At 43.1% G+C, this 18508-nt stretch overlaps 2 protein-coding genes across 7 annotated transcripts in view; one reads left to right on the plus strand and one right to left on the minus strand.

Annotated features, from left to right (window-relative positions):
- The window catches only part of MTFR2 (mitochondrial fission regulator 2), a 364022-nt gene that overhangs the window by 252513 nt on the left and 93001 nt on the right, over positions 1–18508 (minus strand). The gene's annotated exons all lie outside the window — the stretch shown is intronic.
- The window catches only part of PDE7B (phosphodiesterase 7B), a 175763-nt gene that overhangs the window by 91452 nt on the left and 65803 nt on the right, over positions 1–18508 (plus strand). The window contains exon 1 of one of the 6 annotated variants that reach the window (XM_062639617.1): positions 631–1012. The exons of 4 other annotated variants lie outside the window; for them this stretch is intronic. In XM_062639617.1, the coding sequence (XP_062495601.1) occupies positions 775–1012 (238 nt within the window). In that variant the 5' untranslated portion in view covers positions 631–774. Of the gene's footprint in view, positions 1–630; positions 1013–12082; positions 12171–18508 lie in introns of those variants that run through there. One more of the 6 variants, XM_062639621.1, reaches the window with a different exon arrangement.

The raw sequence follows: 18508 nt of genomic DNA on the forward strand, positions 1-18508 counted from the left end.
CCAAAGCGGTGAGGACGCAGGGCAGACCCCGCACCCTCCCCAAAACTGTAATTTCAGCAGCTCGTTCCTCTCTGACCCGCCAAGCGCCGTCACCTTCGTCTGCCCTTCTACATGCTCTACTTGGGTTCCGTCCCTCGGGCTGGCGGCCGAAAGCGGCGCAGGCGGCCCCGCTCCAGGCCCTCGCGGCGGGACGTCAATCACCGCCTTTCCTCCCGGCCGAAGGGCAGCCGAGGTTACGGGCCGGTGTGACTAAGAGGCCAAAACCCCCATCGGCTCCGCAGCCAGCTGGGCGAGGAGGAGGGCGGCGGGGTGGGGGCTCCCCCACGGCACCGCGGCAGGGGTGAAGTCAGCCTCCTCCTTCGCGAGCAGTGGGGTGAGAGGGGTGGCTCTGCCCGCCCGGCCCCGCCGGCATCAGCAGCGGCCAGAGCCCCAGCCCCCGCCCCCGGGGCTCAGCGCTCCGCCGGCATGAGCGGCGGCTCCGCGCCTGCCTGCCAGCCGCTTCGCCCCGGCTGCCGGCGCCTGGCGGCGGGCTGAGAGCACGCAGAGGGCGGGAGGGAGGGCGGCGAGCGCGGCGGTTGGAGCCCAGCGCTGCTTCCTTCCGCGCCCGCAGCTCGGGGCCGGGGCCGGGGCCGAGGCCAGGCTGCGGTGGGGCGCGCCCCCTTCGCCGGACGGTGGCGGTGGGCGGCCGGGCATCCACGCCCCGCTCTGGATGCCCATCGCGGCTGCTCGGGCCGGGGGCTGGCGGTGGCTCCCCGGCGGGGGGTGCGGGGCAGGATGCCGGTGCTAGAGCGCTTCTTCCCCGCGGTAGAGCCGGGCAGGCGGAGGAGGACGGGGGAAGAGCCCATGCCCTTTCCCATGGGCAGCCTGCCCGGTTATCAGCAGGGGACCCTGGCCTGGGACTTGCCCGAAATGATCAAGATGGTAAAGCTCGTTTGGAAGTCCAATGGGGAGCTCCGCGGGGCGAAGCACAGAGGGGGTCTGGAGAGCGAGGATGCCCTGAGCGGTTCGGCAGGTAGGTTTCCCTCGCCCTGCTGCTCGGGGGAGCTGGGAGCAAGTGGGGCCCGGGGCTGGCGGGGGCCTGTGGCCGGTGCCGGTCCGTCCCGTCCCGTCGTGGGCAGCGCTGCTGAGGCTCGGGGCCGCTGCCGGGTTGGGGAGCGCAGCCCGGTGGGTTTAAAAGCGTGCTTTTGGCAGCTCTCGCTCTCTCCTCCCGCGGACACGCACACACACGCGGAGTTTGTGCCAAATCTGGAAGCCAGGTCCGTTTGCTGGTGGCGCTCTCCTGTGCAGTCTGTAGCGTGATTTATAAAAGGGGTGATAAAAGCTCAGCTAAAAATGAGAGCAAGTAGCACCGCGGCTTGGAGGCTGACCCTAAGCAGAGCAGCAGGGCTTGGTGCCGGAGCTTGGAGCCTCTCCCCGGCCAGCACGGAGCTCCGCAGCGGCGGCGGCCCCGCGGTCAGCTTGGCGGCGGTGCGGGGCCGGGGCCGCTGGGCAGATCGGCTGCTGCAGGAGCGGCGGTGGCTGCGATCGCCCCAGCGCCCAGGGCTTTCACTGTCATTTTCGCTGTGGCCTCTCCTCTTACGCCGCGAAGTTCACGCCGGTCTGAGTGTGCTTGGCTCATTTCACATGATCTTCCCGTGCTTCCCGTCTGCGGAGCGGCACCCTTAAGGCTTGTGTGTTGTTAGCTACCAGCATTAAAAACTTGAGACCCGTTTTTGCAGTAACACTGCCCTGTCCCACTACTTTCTCTTTGAACGTGGTGTATTACTGGCTAAAGAGCTCATGTTTTTTAATGAACTCCATAAATCTTGCATGTCAGTTTTTTCCTCATTCACTAACTGTCTTGGAGCTATATGGCACCGAATCAAATGCTTTACTGAAGTCCAGGTTGGACTTGCTGTAATTTCATTAGGTAGAAATGAGTTGTCATGTTAGCGTAGTACTTCAATTAGTTGATACTGCATCTTACACCATCCTCCACACATTGCTTATGGTTCTAAACCTCTTGCCTTCTGTTGGAGGTAACCTCTTGCCTCCTGCAAAACCTCTTGACTTCTTTTGAAGTCAGGCTTACAGGCCTACGATTGTCTCGCTATGAGCTGGTAATTTTTTTACTCTCCTGTCATCATACTGTCTTGACTTAACAGACTTACTGAAACTGTGTGGCTCATTCCTTCAGAAGTCTGAAGGACTTTCATCTCTGCAACTTGGTCACTAAAGTCTTCCAGTGCATTCAGTTGTCAAAGATTATGCCTTCACCTTCTTTTGGTGTACCCTCTATCAAGACTTACAATTTACAGTATTTCGTACCAGAACAATTTAATTTCTTATGTAGAATAACCTCCTTGCAGGTATTTCAAAGTGCACGTATGTATTCTGTGTGAAAAACTGCATATATAAACTTGAATAGTAAATAAGTATCTGTGTATGACTTTTGGGTGCCCACCAAGGTTGGCTGGTTGCTCACTGTGTGTCCATTATTTCAGATGAATAAAACTGAGAAATACATGGTTCACTTCTGGTTTGAAAAAGAGAAGATAGGTTCTCAGGCTCTGAGGAAGATGTACATCTTGGCACCCTACTCTTTGGGAATCGCTTCAGTTTGAAAGAATAACAGGAGTGTTGTGGATAAAAAAGAGGTCAAATTGCTCTATAAGACTTTGAGGAAATCAGCTGGGAATGTACCATAGCCAACCTGGGAGATTGAGGTTTGTGTGGTGAATGGTGAGTGTTCAGAGGTGGACCCTAATCAAACAGAACTTAGGAAATGCTGCACTTCTTATACCTCATGTATGAGTAATAGTGGTTTTTCAGTATGCTTGTATTAGATCTGGTGAAATTAGTTTCATTAGGTAGCAAATGAGATTCTCCTTCAGATTCCTGGAGGCAACTAAAAATGTGCATGAATGTATGGAGACAGATTAGTCCACTAGCAGGATATGAGTAACTTGCATTTACTCAAGTGGCTATTACTCGTATCCTGTGAAGGGACAGTCCTCTCTTCATGGTGCCAGGTCCTATTTCGTAAACTCAGTTGACTTGCAGCAGTACAAACCAGAGCAGAAGATGACTCTAACTCTCATCACTTTAAATACGAATCATCAGACAGTTTGAGTGAACCAGACCTGGGTTGCTGGTTTTTCCTCCTCAGCAACAGTCACCCTAGTAGTTTTCCCTCTTGTGGTTTTATTTTAGTCACTTTAAGTACATCAGAGTATGTGGGAAAACCAGTAAATGCTGAAATCATCTAGTATGCTTAAATAAGTGCCAAATCAAAGAATGTAGAAATGGTAAGAAAAGATAATCATTTGGAAGGATCAGTAATATGAGGTAATCAGGTACATATTGGTATGGTGTTTTGTATGTGTTTGGTGCCTTTAAAGAGAAAGCCTGTATAACTTACATCTTATAAAAGGCAGTATTTCAATAGGAAATCAGGTTTTCTTCAGGTGAAGCTAAAGCAAATAACTTCTGCATGAGGTACTGCTAACTAGGCAAATAAAGGTGGATTGTTCAGAAGTAGAGTTCACAGCACTTTCCACATCAAGGACTTTTCATTTAAATTTGTAAGTGTTCATGTGATAACTCATGTTCTGTTATCACATCCTCATGAAACTACTTTGCTTGCAGTAGAAGAGGAGGAAGTAGATACAGATTCTGGAAAGAAACTTGTCAGGATTTCTCCTTGCTTGATCATGTTAATAGAGATTTAGCTAAACAAATTCCCTTGACCTAGCCTGAGTGATTTGACTCGACTTTGGGCTGGCTTTCTAGAAAGGAGCAACCCTTTTAGCCATAGGTAGTGAGGAGGAAGGAGAGCTGTATCTGGACATGATATCAGTTCTGTGGATGGCAATGTCTTGGGGACCCATATAGCTGTAATTTATACTGCATTCCTCTTTCCTGAGGTAGGAATAGAGAGCTGCTAGAGAACAAAACTGTGTCTGTGTCATGCGTTCTCAAGTAAGAGCAGTATCTTTCTTGTTCATTGATGAGAAAAAGCTACTCAATTTCCCTCCCCCCCCCCCCCCCAAAAAAAAAAAAAAGTGTTTGCAATACATGTAGTTTATAGGTGGGATTGATCTCATGAAGACTGCCTGTCTGGGATTTCTAATGATGATTTATTTTCCCTTTGAAGTAGCAAAATTCACATCTTGATCCATCTCTTATTGTTGCACTGCTTTTTAAAGTTTGTATCAATTAAGACTGCAGACCTTTCTCCTGCTACTGGCCTGCTGTTGCTTAGTAACTCTTTTTTCCCATTTCAATTCCTGACCAAATCAGCACAAAGCTGTGGTTTGGTGAAGATGCTCTGGCTGTGCCAGACGCCATTTCACATACTCAAACTGGCCATGTGATAGTAAGAAAGTGTGAGAATGGAATATAATTAATTTGAAAAGCGTTGGGTGGGAAGTGAGTATAATTTAGTGTCATTCCTTACAGTGCTTCAAAGAGATTATTTGCAAGCTAATGCTTTTTACTTGAATAAAATAACAGTTGATATTACATGTGTTGATATTATTACAGTTGGATTATTCAGATAATTCTGAACTGAAACCATGCTGATCTCTACGAAGGAACAGAGTTCTGTTTATGATCCTGACTTTCTTATCACCCTCTTCTAGATTTCAGCAGCAGCTTTGCAGATTAAACAAACCAGACTGGGGAACGGGTACTGGTCTGCCTCCAAGAGTCTTCCTTATGAGCATTAACAATCTCTTAAATTTACAGTGATCATGCCAGATAACTCCAGTGACACTTTCTGTTCTGAGTCGTACACATATGCAGACGTGGAAGACTTTCAGACAAGGTACAGTGGTACTTAGAATTATCAAGGTCTGTTGAGACACTGATCTTTCTTTGCGGATTTTTTAAATAACTCTGAATGGGTTTTTTCCACCTATCTGCTTCTGCCTGTAGATGTTTTCTCAGAAATGTAGGTTCTGATTCATGCATGCATCACAGTCATTGTGAACTGATGAGTCCCTTTGCCATGAGGAAGAAAAACAAGCAGTACCACACATCATTCCTATTACAGTTTGTTGCTGGGAGGATCTCACCCAGTTATTGGTGTGTCCGTTTAGTTCTCTTCAATCAGCTGTCTCCTTTCCAACTCTGTGATCTAGTCAAACTTTTTGCCATTACCTAAACTGAGCATGGTATCAAGGATGGGGCAGCCACAGCTTCTCTGGGCAACCTGTTTCCGATGTGTGCTTACTGAATTATATTTAGTTGTGACGTCCTGAAACTCATGCATGATTTTGTAGTCCCAATGCAAGAATTAAAAATCTCAAAATGCTTAAAATCTGAACCTGTGAATTACAGAGAATCAAATAGGGGGTTGGCCAATAGCTTAGACATCTCATCATTTTGTGTAGTTGATGTTGAGCTTGTAGGCGCCCCAGATGTAGAACCCAGCAATAAGTGAAACACAGGAGCTATGAAATGGCATTGCCTTTGCATCTGACAGTCTCTTGCTTTATTTCTTAGATTGAAAACAGCAGGCGGAAGGGCAGCTTGCTGTATCTTTCTGAGTTTAGGTTGTTGTTTTGGTTAGGGTTTTTTTAAGATTTATATTGAGACTTGTTAAATCTGTTACTATAGATAAAGAATGTGAATTTGATGGAATCAAGGCTACCTGTGGCAACTTTGATTACTGTCTGACTGTTGTGTTGAAACTCCAGTCCCTATAAGCAGGAAATATGCTCTTCTATATTCTTGTGAGGAGCTGGTTAAATCATTAGAACTGTGTGTGATGGTCTCATCAAGAACAGTGCACTTACACAGTATGCAGTACCTCTTCTATACTGTGTGTATGTAAACCAACCAATAAAACACTTAGAATTCAGACCACATCTGTAGGTAGTGCTGTTCAAACATAACTCTTCAGTTTGCTGGCTGAACATAGGATTGTGATACATGCGATTTTGAGTTATTTTTTTCCAAAATAGTAATTTGAGAATTGCCTTCAAAGATCAAAAAAGTAATTTGAGATCTTAAATCATGGTCACTGTTCAAATTCTGTCCCTTTTTAGCACCTAACTCTTTATTTCAGAAATATTTTTAAAAAGTAGTGTAGACTGAGAAGTTGAACTAATAGTAGAAGACTTTGGTTTTGAAAATGTCAAAATGAGCTGATGTATTTGTCAGCCAACTGTTTACTTGGGGGGAAAGGTGATAATTTTCACTCCAGTGAAACTTTCACTTAAGTGCTTAAAGTGCTTAACTACTCTCTCCTACTTCATTATTATGTAAATTTTCTGTTGGGGATTTGTTGGGGTTTGGGGATATTCAGAATCATAGACTCTTTTAGATTGGAAAAAACCTTTTAAGGTTATTGAGTTCAATCTGTCCACCAAAATAAGAACTACACCAGGGGTGAACACTAGAGAAGAAATAATCTGAAAATCTCAGCAGTTTCTAATCTGAAAATCTCAACAATTTCTGAATGGTCTTTCAGCCTTGCTGGCACATTTTTTGTTTGCATTATTGTGAATGTTGGAAAACAGAATTTGTTTGCAGAAATACTTGGAGAAGCTCTTTGAGCAGCTGTTCAAGTATGTACAGCTACAACAGACAAAAAAAAGATTACAATATAGAGTTCAGGGCAAAGTTAGTGGATAGTGTGTAACTGCCCATGTTGGGTGATGACCAGCATGCAGAAGGTAATGCTGCTGGTGTGCTAGAAAAGTGACAGAGGCTTTATTGATATGTTGACTCAGAGACAAATCAGTAGTTTGGTAAAAAACTATAAGCACAAATAGAGCAAATTCCAGTGAGCTGTAAAGTGGTGGTGAGATCTGTTGCCTTCAGTGAAGCTTTTCTAAATATCAGGAGCCAAGGATGTGGCTTTATATATAAAAATAGGTTTGTAAAGGACAAGCTGCTGCACTATAATACAAACAGGCTTTTTGATGGTGGGGTTGTTTGGTTTGTTTTTTGTGTTTTTTTTTCTGTGCTAGTTTGCTTCATCAGAGTTAAAGCTGATAGTTTTATCTTTGGTAAATTGACTCATAAGTGCTTTATACTCTGTGAAAAATTAAACTGATAAATGGCTAAAAGAAATAGAAAGCAGTAGTGACATTAGCCATGCCTGCCTAGTGGTTGTAATTTTATGTATTGCTTAAATGTTTTGAGAGAAGCATTTAAAATGCACTGTGGGAGGCTTGATACAGCATCTAACTTCTAGTGCTTCTAAAGTAGGAGTAGAGCATCGTATGCAATGTGTGTGCTATTTCAGTGCTCCTTCATAACAAACTTACAACTTGTGGTCTATAATACTTCTTAAAACTGTTTGCTTGGAGACATGCATCCCAGACACATTTCTGTAGTCCTGCTTTACGAAGTGTGAGTTTGGCTTTCCAGTCAACCCAAGGATCCACTATGATCTATGCTGACCTCCTCCTGCTCCCCAGAGCTCTGTGTTCAGAATATTCTAAACGGTACTACTTGTGATTGCTCACATGCTGCTTAATGCTGTCACATTTCCAGAGGGCATCTTTACAAATGGCCAGACTTGTCTGAATTGGAGTTGTACTGCAGGAGCACTCCAGTGTCAGCTTCTTAAGACTGACTGAAAAAACTTGGCTGACCTCAGGCAGTTTCTTCACAGCAATCATGCAGCCAGTTCTGGCCATGATTACTGTAAAACATGCTAGTCTTCCCTCCTGTCTTCCCCTGGTCTGCTTGAAAAAGTGCAAATGCTTAAATGAAACCTTCTTAAGACTTCCATGAAACATGCTTTGATCATGAAAGTTTCTTGTCTTAACCTGTCTCCTGCTAGGAAGCAGCATTGTCCTTTGAAATTTCCCGATGGTGCAAAGCTGAACATAGTGTGGTCTAAGGTATGTACCAAGGGGAAGGTCAAACACAACAGGGGTTTTTTGCAGGCTCATCATCCAGAGTATCGCTGTCCGATCTTCCCCTTCTTACAGTAGCAATAAAAGGGGCAAAACCCTTCCATTGCTCTTGCAAGAGAATATCGAATTCAGGTACCCTTCAAAGTTCTGTGAGAAAATGGAAGTTTTTAAATCAGTCAGCAAGATTGCTGACAATCCTTGTGAGTGCTTCCTTGTGGGAGTGCTCCCCAGTCCAGGGGGCTGAGGGCCTGATTCAGGTTGCACTGAAGCCAGAGTCTTTTCATGGACATGGATAGGCTTTATTTTAAACTGGGATGTTCAGTGGTACTTCTAGGTGAAACTCTGTGGGAGGTTTGCTCATAAGTGTCTCTTTATACACAAGAGACTACTTGGAGAAATTGCTGTGAACTTCCCCGGCTCTGATCCATTTTCGAAAAGGAGTGCTTCCCTTGGGAGAGTATGAAACCTTTCTTCTGTAGCCAGCTCTGGCTTGCATGGAGGTAATGCCCTCCAAATATTGTTGTCTCGGTCTTCTTGTGCTATCCCTGACCTAAGATAAGGGCAGAGTATTAACTCCGAGGCCTAGTTAAAAGATGCTCTGTGCAGGTGCAGTTAGAAATGAAGCAGTATCGTGGAGGGTTTTCAGAACACACTGTGCTATGGCAAGCATTGCTTCATTCCCCGTTGCTTAAGCATCACCTTGAGATTGCATGTTTTGTTTTCAGCTGCTGGAATTACAGATCAGCCAGAATAACTAAACTAAGTACTACACAGTAGTGCCTGAACACTGCTCTTTAAAGTTAAATTGTAAAATAGGTTCATCTAAGTGGAAGGAATTAATTTTAAGCTTGGTGGAGCTATGTTCCAAAATACTGAAAACCTAGTGTGTAGCACTGATGTGCCAGGTGAATATTTGATTAAAGCTAATACAGAATAGTTGGAAAATGCAGGCACAGAACATTTCTTAAGCCGTCAGAATTCTGACAGGTGCAGAACTACGCAGTGCACTAGCCTGGTTTTAATAGCTGTTGGCTAAGTTCTTCGTTGTCTAGTAAGAAGCGCTTCTCTGAACAAGCTTTCTGTTAATTAAGGTTAGCAACAGGTAGTCCTTGGGGGGTTATCTGTGCATATATCTTGATTATCAGCAGACCTGGTTCAGTGAAGCACCCAGGTGCTTATCCGAAGAGCTGTGCATTCCAAGCTTTGCTTATCCAAACATCTTCCAAACAGTTCATGTGTGCAGAACTTAAGCTGGAAATCTTGTAATTACAGGCTTTCATGGAAGACTTTTTATTTCCTGCTTCCAGCCTGAGTGGATATACTGCAGGAACAGCTGCCTTCACAGTAATTCGGCAATTGCATTTCTAATTCCAAATGGAACTGGGAGAATAAAGGGATGAGAGAGACTGGGTTCTTCTGTGAAATGCTGAAAAGAGTGATTTGATCCAGCTTGGGTTTTGCATGCAGGTTTGTCTCATTAAAAGAAGGGGGGGGGAGAATACGTCCTGCTTGCAGAGTACTATAACAATTCAGATAATGCTCAAGCACAGTAGCAGCAAGAAACAAAACCATGTGTGAAAGATTCTGAATTTTATACATGCTGCATAGCTATTACACTTGCTTTCTCTTCCTGGAAGCACTAGTGAGGATACATTTCATGCACTCATTTGGGACTACAGCTAACTGAATAAATTAGTACTGGCAATAGCTCAGGGCCTTTCTTGAGCTCCAGTTCAGTGTGTGTAGAAGAGGTGTGTTACTTTCCATGACCACTGGAAAAGAGGCTAAGCAGAGAATAATTTACTGCACAGCTGAGAACTACAAACAGCCCTAAAATGGCAGAGGATGTGAGGCTTATAGGTGAGACAGTGTCAGCAGCTTCTAAGCAAGGTCAGTGAGAACATCCTACTTAGACTCAGCAAGATGGAAGTTCTGAAGAAAGCAGAGCAGGGAGGAACAGCGGGCACTTAAAGGAGACTAACAATGGGTAGGAGTTGGAAGAAGAGGGATTTCTTCAGTGCTGTTCAGTTCACTAGCACGTCTCATTGAATTCCAAGTTCCTTCTTTGTCAGTCATGAATAAGGCAGTGATCACTGCTATATACCAGTACTGGCAGAGCTTTTTCTCCACCTTCTTTCTGTCAAGTAGTCCTGCCCTCTTAGTGGAAACCATAATTGCAGCTATGGATCAAGGGCATACTGACCCAGATAATACAGGCTTGATGCAGTTGTGCATTAACTCTCAGAGACTTTTTTTTTTCTTTTAAGGAGCATCTCATGAGTTGTGAATTATCAGCTTTTACAGCTTCGTGCATCTCAACCAAAGTGACAGAAAATAGTAAGGACCGCAATTCAGAGGTACAGCAGTGTGGGGGCTCATGCTGAAGACATGCTGTGGGCATGAGGGTAGAGGAGCTGTTACAGGCCTACAGTAGCTCAACTTTATGAGTAAGCAGAAGGTTTCAGCATGATGTCTTCTGTTTCTTTCTCAATGCTAGTTAACTTACCCGTCGTAGAAGCAAAAGAAATAGTAGGACATAACTGACAAGTGCAGATAAAATACTGCATACAAGGTGAAGTACAGCAAATAATACTACGTAGCCTAAGACAGAAGTGTGCTTAAAGACCCCATTTTGCCTGGGGAGAATGTAAGAAAGACACTCATGAGGAAGGGATTTTCCTGTCCTAAATAGAATGGGTTTTGTTCGCTGAATCATAGAATCATATAGTCAGCTATGTTGGAAAAGACCTTTAAGGTCATCAAGTCCAACTACTAACCCAGCACTGCCAAATCCACCACTAAGCCATGTCACTAAGTGCTACATCTACCGTGTAGTCTTCATGACTTGCCTGTGTGGCATAGTCATGAGAAATGTATGATCTTTGACAGGATTTCACAGATCCTTGGTAGGACCTGGATACTCAGATGCTTACTAATAATCTGTCTGAAGTTTTGGATCATTAAGATAGAAGTCTGACCTTTAAATGTCTAAGAAGCTACCTGATTATTCTAAAATAAATGCTTAAGCTACCTACAGAATACAATTTTCTGGTTTTCTGAGTTGTAAGATGCGATCTGTAAAATGTGATCATCTATTGAAGATGCATAGCTGTTGAATCATAATTACATTCTAGAAATGGGATTCAGAATAAATTTACAACCTCAAACTAGGTAGACTCTGCAAGATCATGTGATTTCTCACTGAAATAGCAATAGAATAGATATTCCCCTTTGCCAGCAATGCACATCATTAAATATGTACTCAGTAGCTGGCAAAACAGACTAAAAATTACAACTAACTTTGCTAATAGTGGGCTGGAATTCTCATAATGAAAATGCAAGGTACCTTGTTTAAATGTTGGCCCCTTGACAGAGTCTCAACACAAGCCTCACAAGACTGTAGTAGGTGCCCTTTAGCCAATGATGTGCTGATGTCTGGCTTTGCACAGACTAGAGACTTGGGAGATTATATGTTTTGAATAGGATCTAATGACTAGAAGGGGAGAGCACTCTATACTTAGCTGTCTTGTCATACAGACAGAAAAATGTTTTGCATGTGACCTTGTTAACAGCGTGAGTTAAGAGCAACACTACAAAGCAGGGGCAGAGCTACTGGATCTTAGATCTTAATTGAGAATTGGTCATCTGCTTAAGTCCTCCCTCCTGCTCCCCATTTTTCCATTTAGACTTTGTGACTTCAATTTTCACGCTGACTTTAGATCAAATGGAGAGATGAAAGTGGCAAAATGTAAGGCAGCTAGAACTTCCAATCTCATGGTCTGGTTCTCCTCAATGTTAGAAAAGCAGAGCACCAGTTTGATACAGGATTTCTTTTTCACCATCACTGTCAAGTCCTCCTTTTCTCTCAACAGTTGTTTGTTCTCCTTTCATACTGCAAAGTCTGTCCTTTTGTACTCCTCAGCCACCATGCCTTTGAGTGTTTTTCAGAATTACTGTGACCGTGCTGACTACCTCACTACAAATCAGTTCTCTTTCTGTTGCGATACACACCTCTGTCTTCCAACTTAACTGACTCCCGCACCTGCAGTCTTGTTTCTTTCTTCTCTATTTTAGATAGCCTTTGAAATCTTCCTCCCTTGCAGCCTTCATCTGTCTGCACAGCAGATTTTCGCTGATGCTACTTTCAGCATAAGATCGACATCTCCTGTCCTCCTCCATCTTTCTCCTTGTTACAGGCAGAATTTTATTTACTGCTCCTTTCATTTACCAAAGGACAGCACATGGTAAAGACTGTGTCCTGTTGGAGTCTGCAGACTGTTGATGTCCCCTACAAACACAGCTTTCACTGTCAAGGTATAAATGGCTTGTGAAATGCCTCATAAATTTCTAGGCCCTAGCTAAAGTCAGCAGAACTCCTATTTTCCCCCCAAATACCACCCCACACCTCCTTCTAGTTAGGGTAGAGGAAGCTACTGGGATGACTGTCACCATGCAAAGGCACGGATGCTACTTACCAGCAGCTATTTAAATTACATGTCTCAGCCAGGAGGTATATATTCTTTGCCCTGGAGGAGCTTCTCTTTCACCTTTGTTCAGAAGGAGACAGTAGGTACTGAAACTTAATTTTCTATTAAAACTTCATTATGTACCAGATCTCAAGCACTGCAACCACCAAAACTGTTTGGCATGTAGAAGTCAGAAGCTTTCCCAGGTGAACTAGTAAGGTGCTGCTAGTAGAAGGTTATTTGACTATAATACTGTTGCTCAAAAGTTCTGTTCCTGTTCCCAGAAACATGTTTTTATCAAGAGAAGGGCCTCAGCCTCTTGTGAGCAAGTACAAGCAGGGAAAGCAAAACTTTGTATCTGTCCCACGTTGCTCTTACAGTTGGAGGCTGATAAAATAACGCAGGACTGTCTGAGCCACACACAGAGGCAGAAGTGGAAGGAGCAGAGATCAAATAGTACGAAGCAGCATGATAGTAGAAAGAGAAGCATGTAAAAATATGAATGCCAGACAGATGGCTTGGGAGGGGAGTGCAACTAATCCATGGGAAATTAGAACAGTTGAATGGTTGTTGAAAAATCTTTTAAAGGGGGGAAAAAAGCAATTTAACGGGTCTGGATAAGGAGAGAGCAGAAATTAGCCGCCACTAAATGAGGAAAGAATGGCTTCTTAGACATTACTTATGTAGTGCTACAGAACGTTACAAAGCGATGTAGCCCATCTTGAGTGGTGTGTAAGTCAAAAACATTTTGAAAGCAAGGGTGTATATCACCTCCACTGCAGGCTTTTATCCTCAAAGATGAAATAAGAAAATGCCTTCTATAAGTCTTGGTATGGATGAACAGATGTCTTTGGACAAACTTCTTATAGAAACAGGGGCTGGTGGAATGCGGCCAGTGAACAGGAGGCAGCAATGCACAACAGAGGTGGCGTTCTGTCCCCTTCAGGGACAGGAGCGCTTGTTTTTTAGAGAGGAGAGAGAGGTGGAATTATTAAAACTGTTTTTTCTGTTACTTCTCTCCCTCTGCTATCAAGTATAAAATCTGCAAACACAGAAGTTACAATGGAACCAGGGAAGAGCTGGGCAAATATTTAATTTTGCTGTCTCTGTTTACAGGATGTTTCCACAAATTAAGAAACATTGGGGAAATTATGAAAATAAAAAAAAATAATAATAACAGGAGCTGCCTGCCAGCTCCTGTTCTAATGCCTCCAGTGGTATTTCTTCCTGCTTGCTTTGGGTGGAAAGCTACACCTGAAAGCCTTGGTGTGACCAGCTGAGAAAGGCGCAAAGTCCAGCTGGTGGAGCTGCAGCTTATGATTATCCTAAATTGCCAGTGACAGGTTCTGAAAATGAAACCTGTGGTTACCACAGGAGATGTTTTTTTTCAAAGAGTGGTCTCCACTGCTTGAAAAGATACTTAGAGAGGCAGGAGGAGGATGGGTGACTACTGCGATGCATTTTCTGTATGAGTCTAAGATGGTGGGGGAGAGAGCTGACTTTCTTCTATTTCCTTTTTGGCTACTGAAGGCATGAACTGGTTTACAGGAAAGGTGCTAAGGCTTTTTTCTTTGGGGGTATGCGTGCGTGTGTGGAACAAAGACTCTGTGTGTAACTTAATGCCTTCTGGGGGAAGCTGGCTAGCATTTAGAGCTGTTAGATCCATTCCAGTGTGCAATAGATCAGAAGTGAGCATGGAGTGTCGGTGTCAAAATACACACCGAAAACACTTTAAGGAAGTATGAATTATGCGTGAGGCACTCAGAAGCTGCTCAGGGCTAACAGTGTTGACATGTCACAGGTGATCTGAGCATGGGATCAGCGGTGGTCTGGTGCTGTGTGTCTTGCTGTGTGGCATTGAGTTTTGTTTCCAGGGGTGCAGGAGGATGTGGAGATTGAAAGCAGACCTGCGCCTCTGGCTCGGGCTGCATGGCACATCAAGCATATAGTTGTACAGAGTTAAGCAGGGCCACAAATAGGGAATCAAAAGGAACAGTCTTCTTTCCATGCAGATGCAGACCTCTTTGTACAGCAGAGTTAAGCAACTTCAGGCAGGACAGATTCTGAGCTGCTGTGGCACCTTTCCAGGAGCTAATAAGAACTTGAAACAGAGCCCAAGCCCTAAATGCACTTTATTTAGGCTCAGAGTGGCAGCTTTTCTTACTGCTGTAATTCAACAAGAAAAAGCTTATAATCCTATGTTTCAGTTTCTTGCTTTTATACTGGATGGGCTTGGAGAGCCTTCATGGTAGCTAACAGGTTATGTGAGGTCCAAACCCTCTTCTCATTCTGCATTTACTTTGCCATCAGGGCTGATCTTTGGTAGAGATTATTATGCCTACTGGCAAGGTGAAGAGTTTGTTTCAGTGTCCTATGCAGTTCACCTTTAAAACCAGCCTGCATGCAGCACATGGGTACAGATGGATGATAACTTTGGACACGAGGGTGCTAGGTTCAAGTTACTGCCCCACAAGTTCATTAGTCAGGTTAAATAGCTTATTTTGCATTGGGGGAGGCAAGGGGTATTTGCATACTCCTCTAACATTTCAGAGCTAGAGGGATGATACCTTCAGCAGCATGACAATTACTTCATAAGCCAAAATACTCTTTGAGTACCATCACTTAATCTTCTTTATACTTGAAGAAGATCCGTGACTGCCTGGAAGACTTTGCACTGTTGAAAGCAGTAGCCTTTTGGCAAGACCCGCTACCAGTATGGTTGTTGTAGCAGAACAGGTTGGGCCCCATATTTTGTAACTGAATTGACCCTTCCCAGTTTCTTAGACTGAACCACAGTGAACCAGAAGGGACCATCTGCTGATTTTGGCTGCTTGAGGACCAGTAAGTCATAAGGTAAAGCCAGCGTTATAAGAATCACTCGGCTGTAGCTCTGATCCTTCCTCAAAAGCATTTAAATTACTTATTTATAGCTTTCACTTTTTAAAATACATTTTTCCCTCTTGCAGATTTTGAAACAAGGAAGAATAAAATGGCAGTTGGCCAGCAAAGCTGACTTCTTGGATAAACCAACACAAAAATCAGTTTTGACATGCTATTGAAGGAATTAAATGACACTCATCCCCACAAGCTCGTATGTCTGATTCAACCAGTCAGTATTTATTTATGCTATGTATAGACTGCTGATCTGCTTCTAGAGATGTACATTACGCATTTAGAAAAAAATGATTGAAGTTTAAGGTACACGTGCCCTTTGTGTTTATCCTGATGGTAATTAAAATCTTTCACGTGTGACTGTAATAAAGCTTTCTCCCTTCTGTTCCTCAGTCCAGTAAGGCCCACTCTGCCCCAGTTTATGCTGGCAAATGAACGGGAGAGAGGCATTGAGCCTGCCAGGGCCTCTTGGAGTTTCATGAGGAGCTGGGACATGATGAGAAACTGGAAAAAGGAGAGCAGGAACTTTTATGTGTCAGTGAGAAAGGATGAGAGTTTTAGAAACTGTGTGTGTAGAATGTGAGCCAAAAAAAAGGTTTTAAACTTTTGGAGATCTAGCTTCTGTTCCTAGGCATGATAGAAATAAAGAACTAATTGAGCAATAAAACATGCTTATTGGAGTTGGCTAGGCTGTGATCACTTGTAAAGGATTACTAACAGGATGAGGTTTTTTCCCTCTGCATGGAGCAGAAATTAAGGAATATAAAATACATGCATAATATAGTCGTGAGCATTTGAAATGCATATACGTATAATGTCCTTTAGCTTCCTTCTGACTTGTGTGTTCATAAAACATTTCTGTAGTTCTGGTGAGAAAGGGAGGAACAGAACCTTAGCACTGTGAATGAGCAGTATCTTCACTATCACTTGTGTGTGTCAGTGCTGCTTTGGGTATTTTAAATCTGTGGGGTCTTGGAAGTGTGAGTAAGCTGTGTCAGGCAGTGTTCTGCTCAGTGATAGTCTTGATAACTCCCTGAATAAACAGCACTCCCCATCCGTTACTGTTCATACTGTTGTAAAATCTAATGCTGGATGTTGTCCTATTGTGCAGCCTAGGTACCCATGCCATTATGCTAGGCACTGTTCAGGTAAAAAAAAAATCCCATTATTAATAGATTCCAGGAAACTGAAAAGAAAATCTAAATAATGTAAACAAATGTAATTGATGGATATGTTTGGAATTGTTCTTAGATAATGGCTCCAATTTGTAGGACTAACTACTTTGCTCAGTAGAAAGTAGTTGTGGAACTGATTTTAAGGGAAGACTGAAGGAAACCAAATTGCTTGACTGCCACAGATATCCTGCTCTTTTCCTGTAAGAGAACGTAAACCAACAACTAATAGGAAAAAAAATAAAGTTTTATTAACTGTTGGAAGAATTATTTCTATCAGCATTTCCCAGTAACATTGAAGGGACTTAATTCCCAAACTTTCTTTCAAAAATGGCATTTTTTCAGGCTGTTGGAAGTTGGCCACTAAATGTGTCTGTAACACATTAGGCACTGTTTTTCAAAACACCTTGTGGACTGCTAATTGGGGTTTGCATAATACCGCAAAATTACTGGCATTCCTTTGAAATAAGTAGGAATGAAAACTGCTTTTCTGGAGTAAAAGAAAAAGGAATTTTTTATTTTTAACAAAAAGCCCTAACAAAAATCCTTTGTTTGAATATGTTATAATTATTGCTTGCTTTTTTTCCCCTGAAGAAATTAGAATCATTTGAGGAAAAGTTCCTAGGTAGTTTTGAGTTACACAAGTTCAAGGGGGCCTTGGACATACAGTACTACTGTTCAGGCCAAGAGGTAAACAATTATGAAATGCCTTTGAAATGCAGGGCTGGTGAGGCTTTTCAAGGTTATGTATTTTGTCACTGAACACAACAGTAAGTTGTTCGAAGCAGCAATGAGTGATACTTATGTACAGATTTGAAAATGAAAGTTACGAAATTTAACAGCTCAGGGTCCTAATTCTTTGTTATAACAGCCTGTTGTTAATCTGACTTACCCTGTGGGGCTGGGGCAGAGTAGAATTCTTTTTTTCTGTTTAATTAGTGTATTTACACTTGCTTGGTCAACATTCAGATTTACTCTGTTCTTTGACTGATGAGTCCATATCTGTTCCAGGTCTGTCCATTCTGCGGATCTGGGGCTGTACTGGGTTTGGGCCCTGAAGGTGTTTTTAGAATAGAACAGGATCAAACCATGGCTGGCATAGAGAAGCCTTAGGCTGCATTCTTTACTTCTGTCCCAGCAAAATGATTTTGGTTGTTTCCTAAGTGTCCAACAACTTACCATGACTGGCTGCAGGTAGCAACTCTAAGTAAGAAAAAGCCAGAGAAAGCCAGTTTCAGAGCATCTCCAAAGTGTGCCTGGGTGCATGAGAGAGCCAGTCTGATCCAATTAACTCTTATTTCTGTCCTGAAATGCTGAAAGTGCAGTTGTAACATCTCATCATGCTCTGGGTGATATACACAGCCTGAAAACATGAATATTATATTTCTAAATCTGTTTCACCTCACTGCATGATTCTGTGTTTAATGAAAACTGCAAAAGGAAATCTTTTAGGCAAGCAGATGTGCTGGATGCTAATAGAGTTGGAAGCTTACACTGTATTTACCAACGAGAACAGTCTTTCATGGTCAGAATCTCAGTACAGCAAATAATACGTAGTTTGTAGAACAGAGAAGTGTTAGGGAAAGGAGAATTTTTTGGTTTGAGTGTCAGGTTTGACAGTACTTTTGTTTATGTCTAATAAATATCTAATGCTTATATCTAAGACATGGTATTTCAGACTTGTATAAAGAAGGCTTTAAATGAAAAGTACACGTCCTTCACGTTAATAAATTACACAAAAATAAGGAAAGAAAATTACCTTGTATTTGAAGCACAGGAGGAGGCGGCAAGGGCAGATTATCAGGGCTTTGTGCAGCAGTGCCTGTGTATGAAATAAACAACTTTTGACAGGAAGATTACAAAAACTGAAATCATGAAGAAAGAAAAGCTGTTGCTAAATGGTAAGCGTTACCCACCGTTTTCCTTGTGCTTAAAGAGAGGCACAATCCAGGTTCTTGGAGATTTTAATCATCCCTGAGCTGCCAAAAACTTTGTCACCTGTGCAGTAAGCACATGTTTACACAACTTGTTGGCTGGGAGAAGCCTTTTACGTGGTACCCCATGGGCTCCAGCATGCTGCTAATACTGGGGTGCAGAGTTTGCGCACAGCAGTGGCTGGCAG

This window comes from Pezoporus occidentalis, unplaced genomic scaffold (assembly GCF_034315485.1).
Source record: "Pezoporus occidentalis ecotype Australia unplaced genomic scaffold, CSIRO_AGI_Poc_V1 ctg61, whole genome shotgun sequence".
NCBI lineage: Eukaryota > Metazoa > Chordata > Aves > Psittaciformes > Psittacidae > Pezoporus > Pezoporus occidentalis.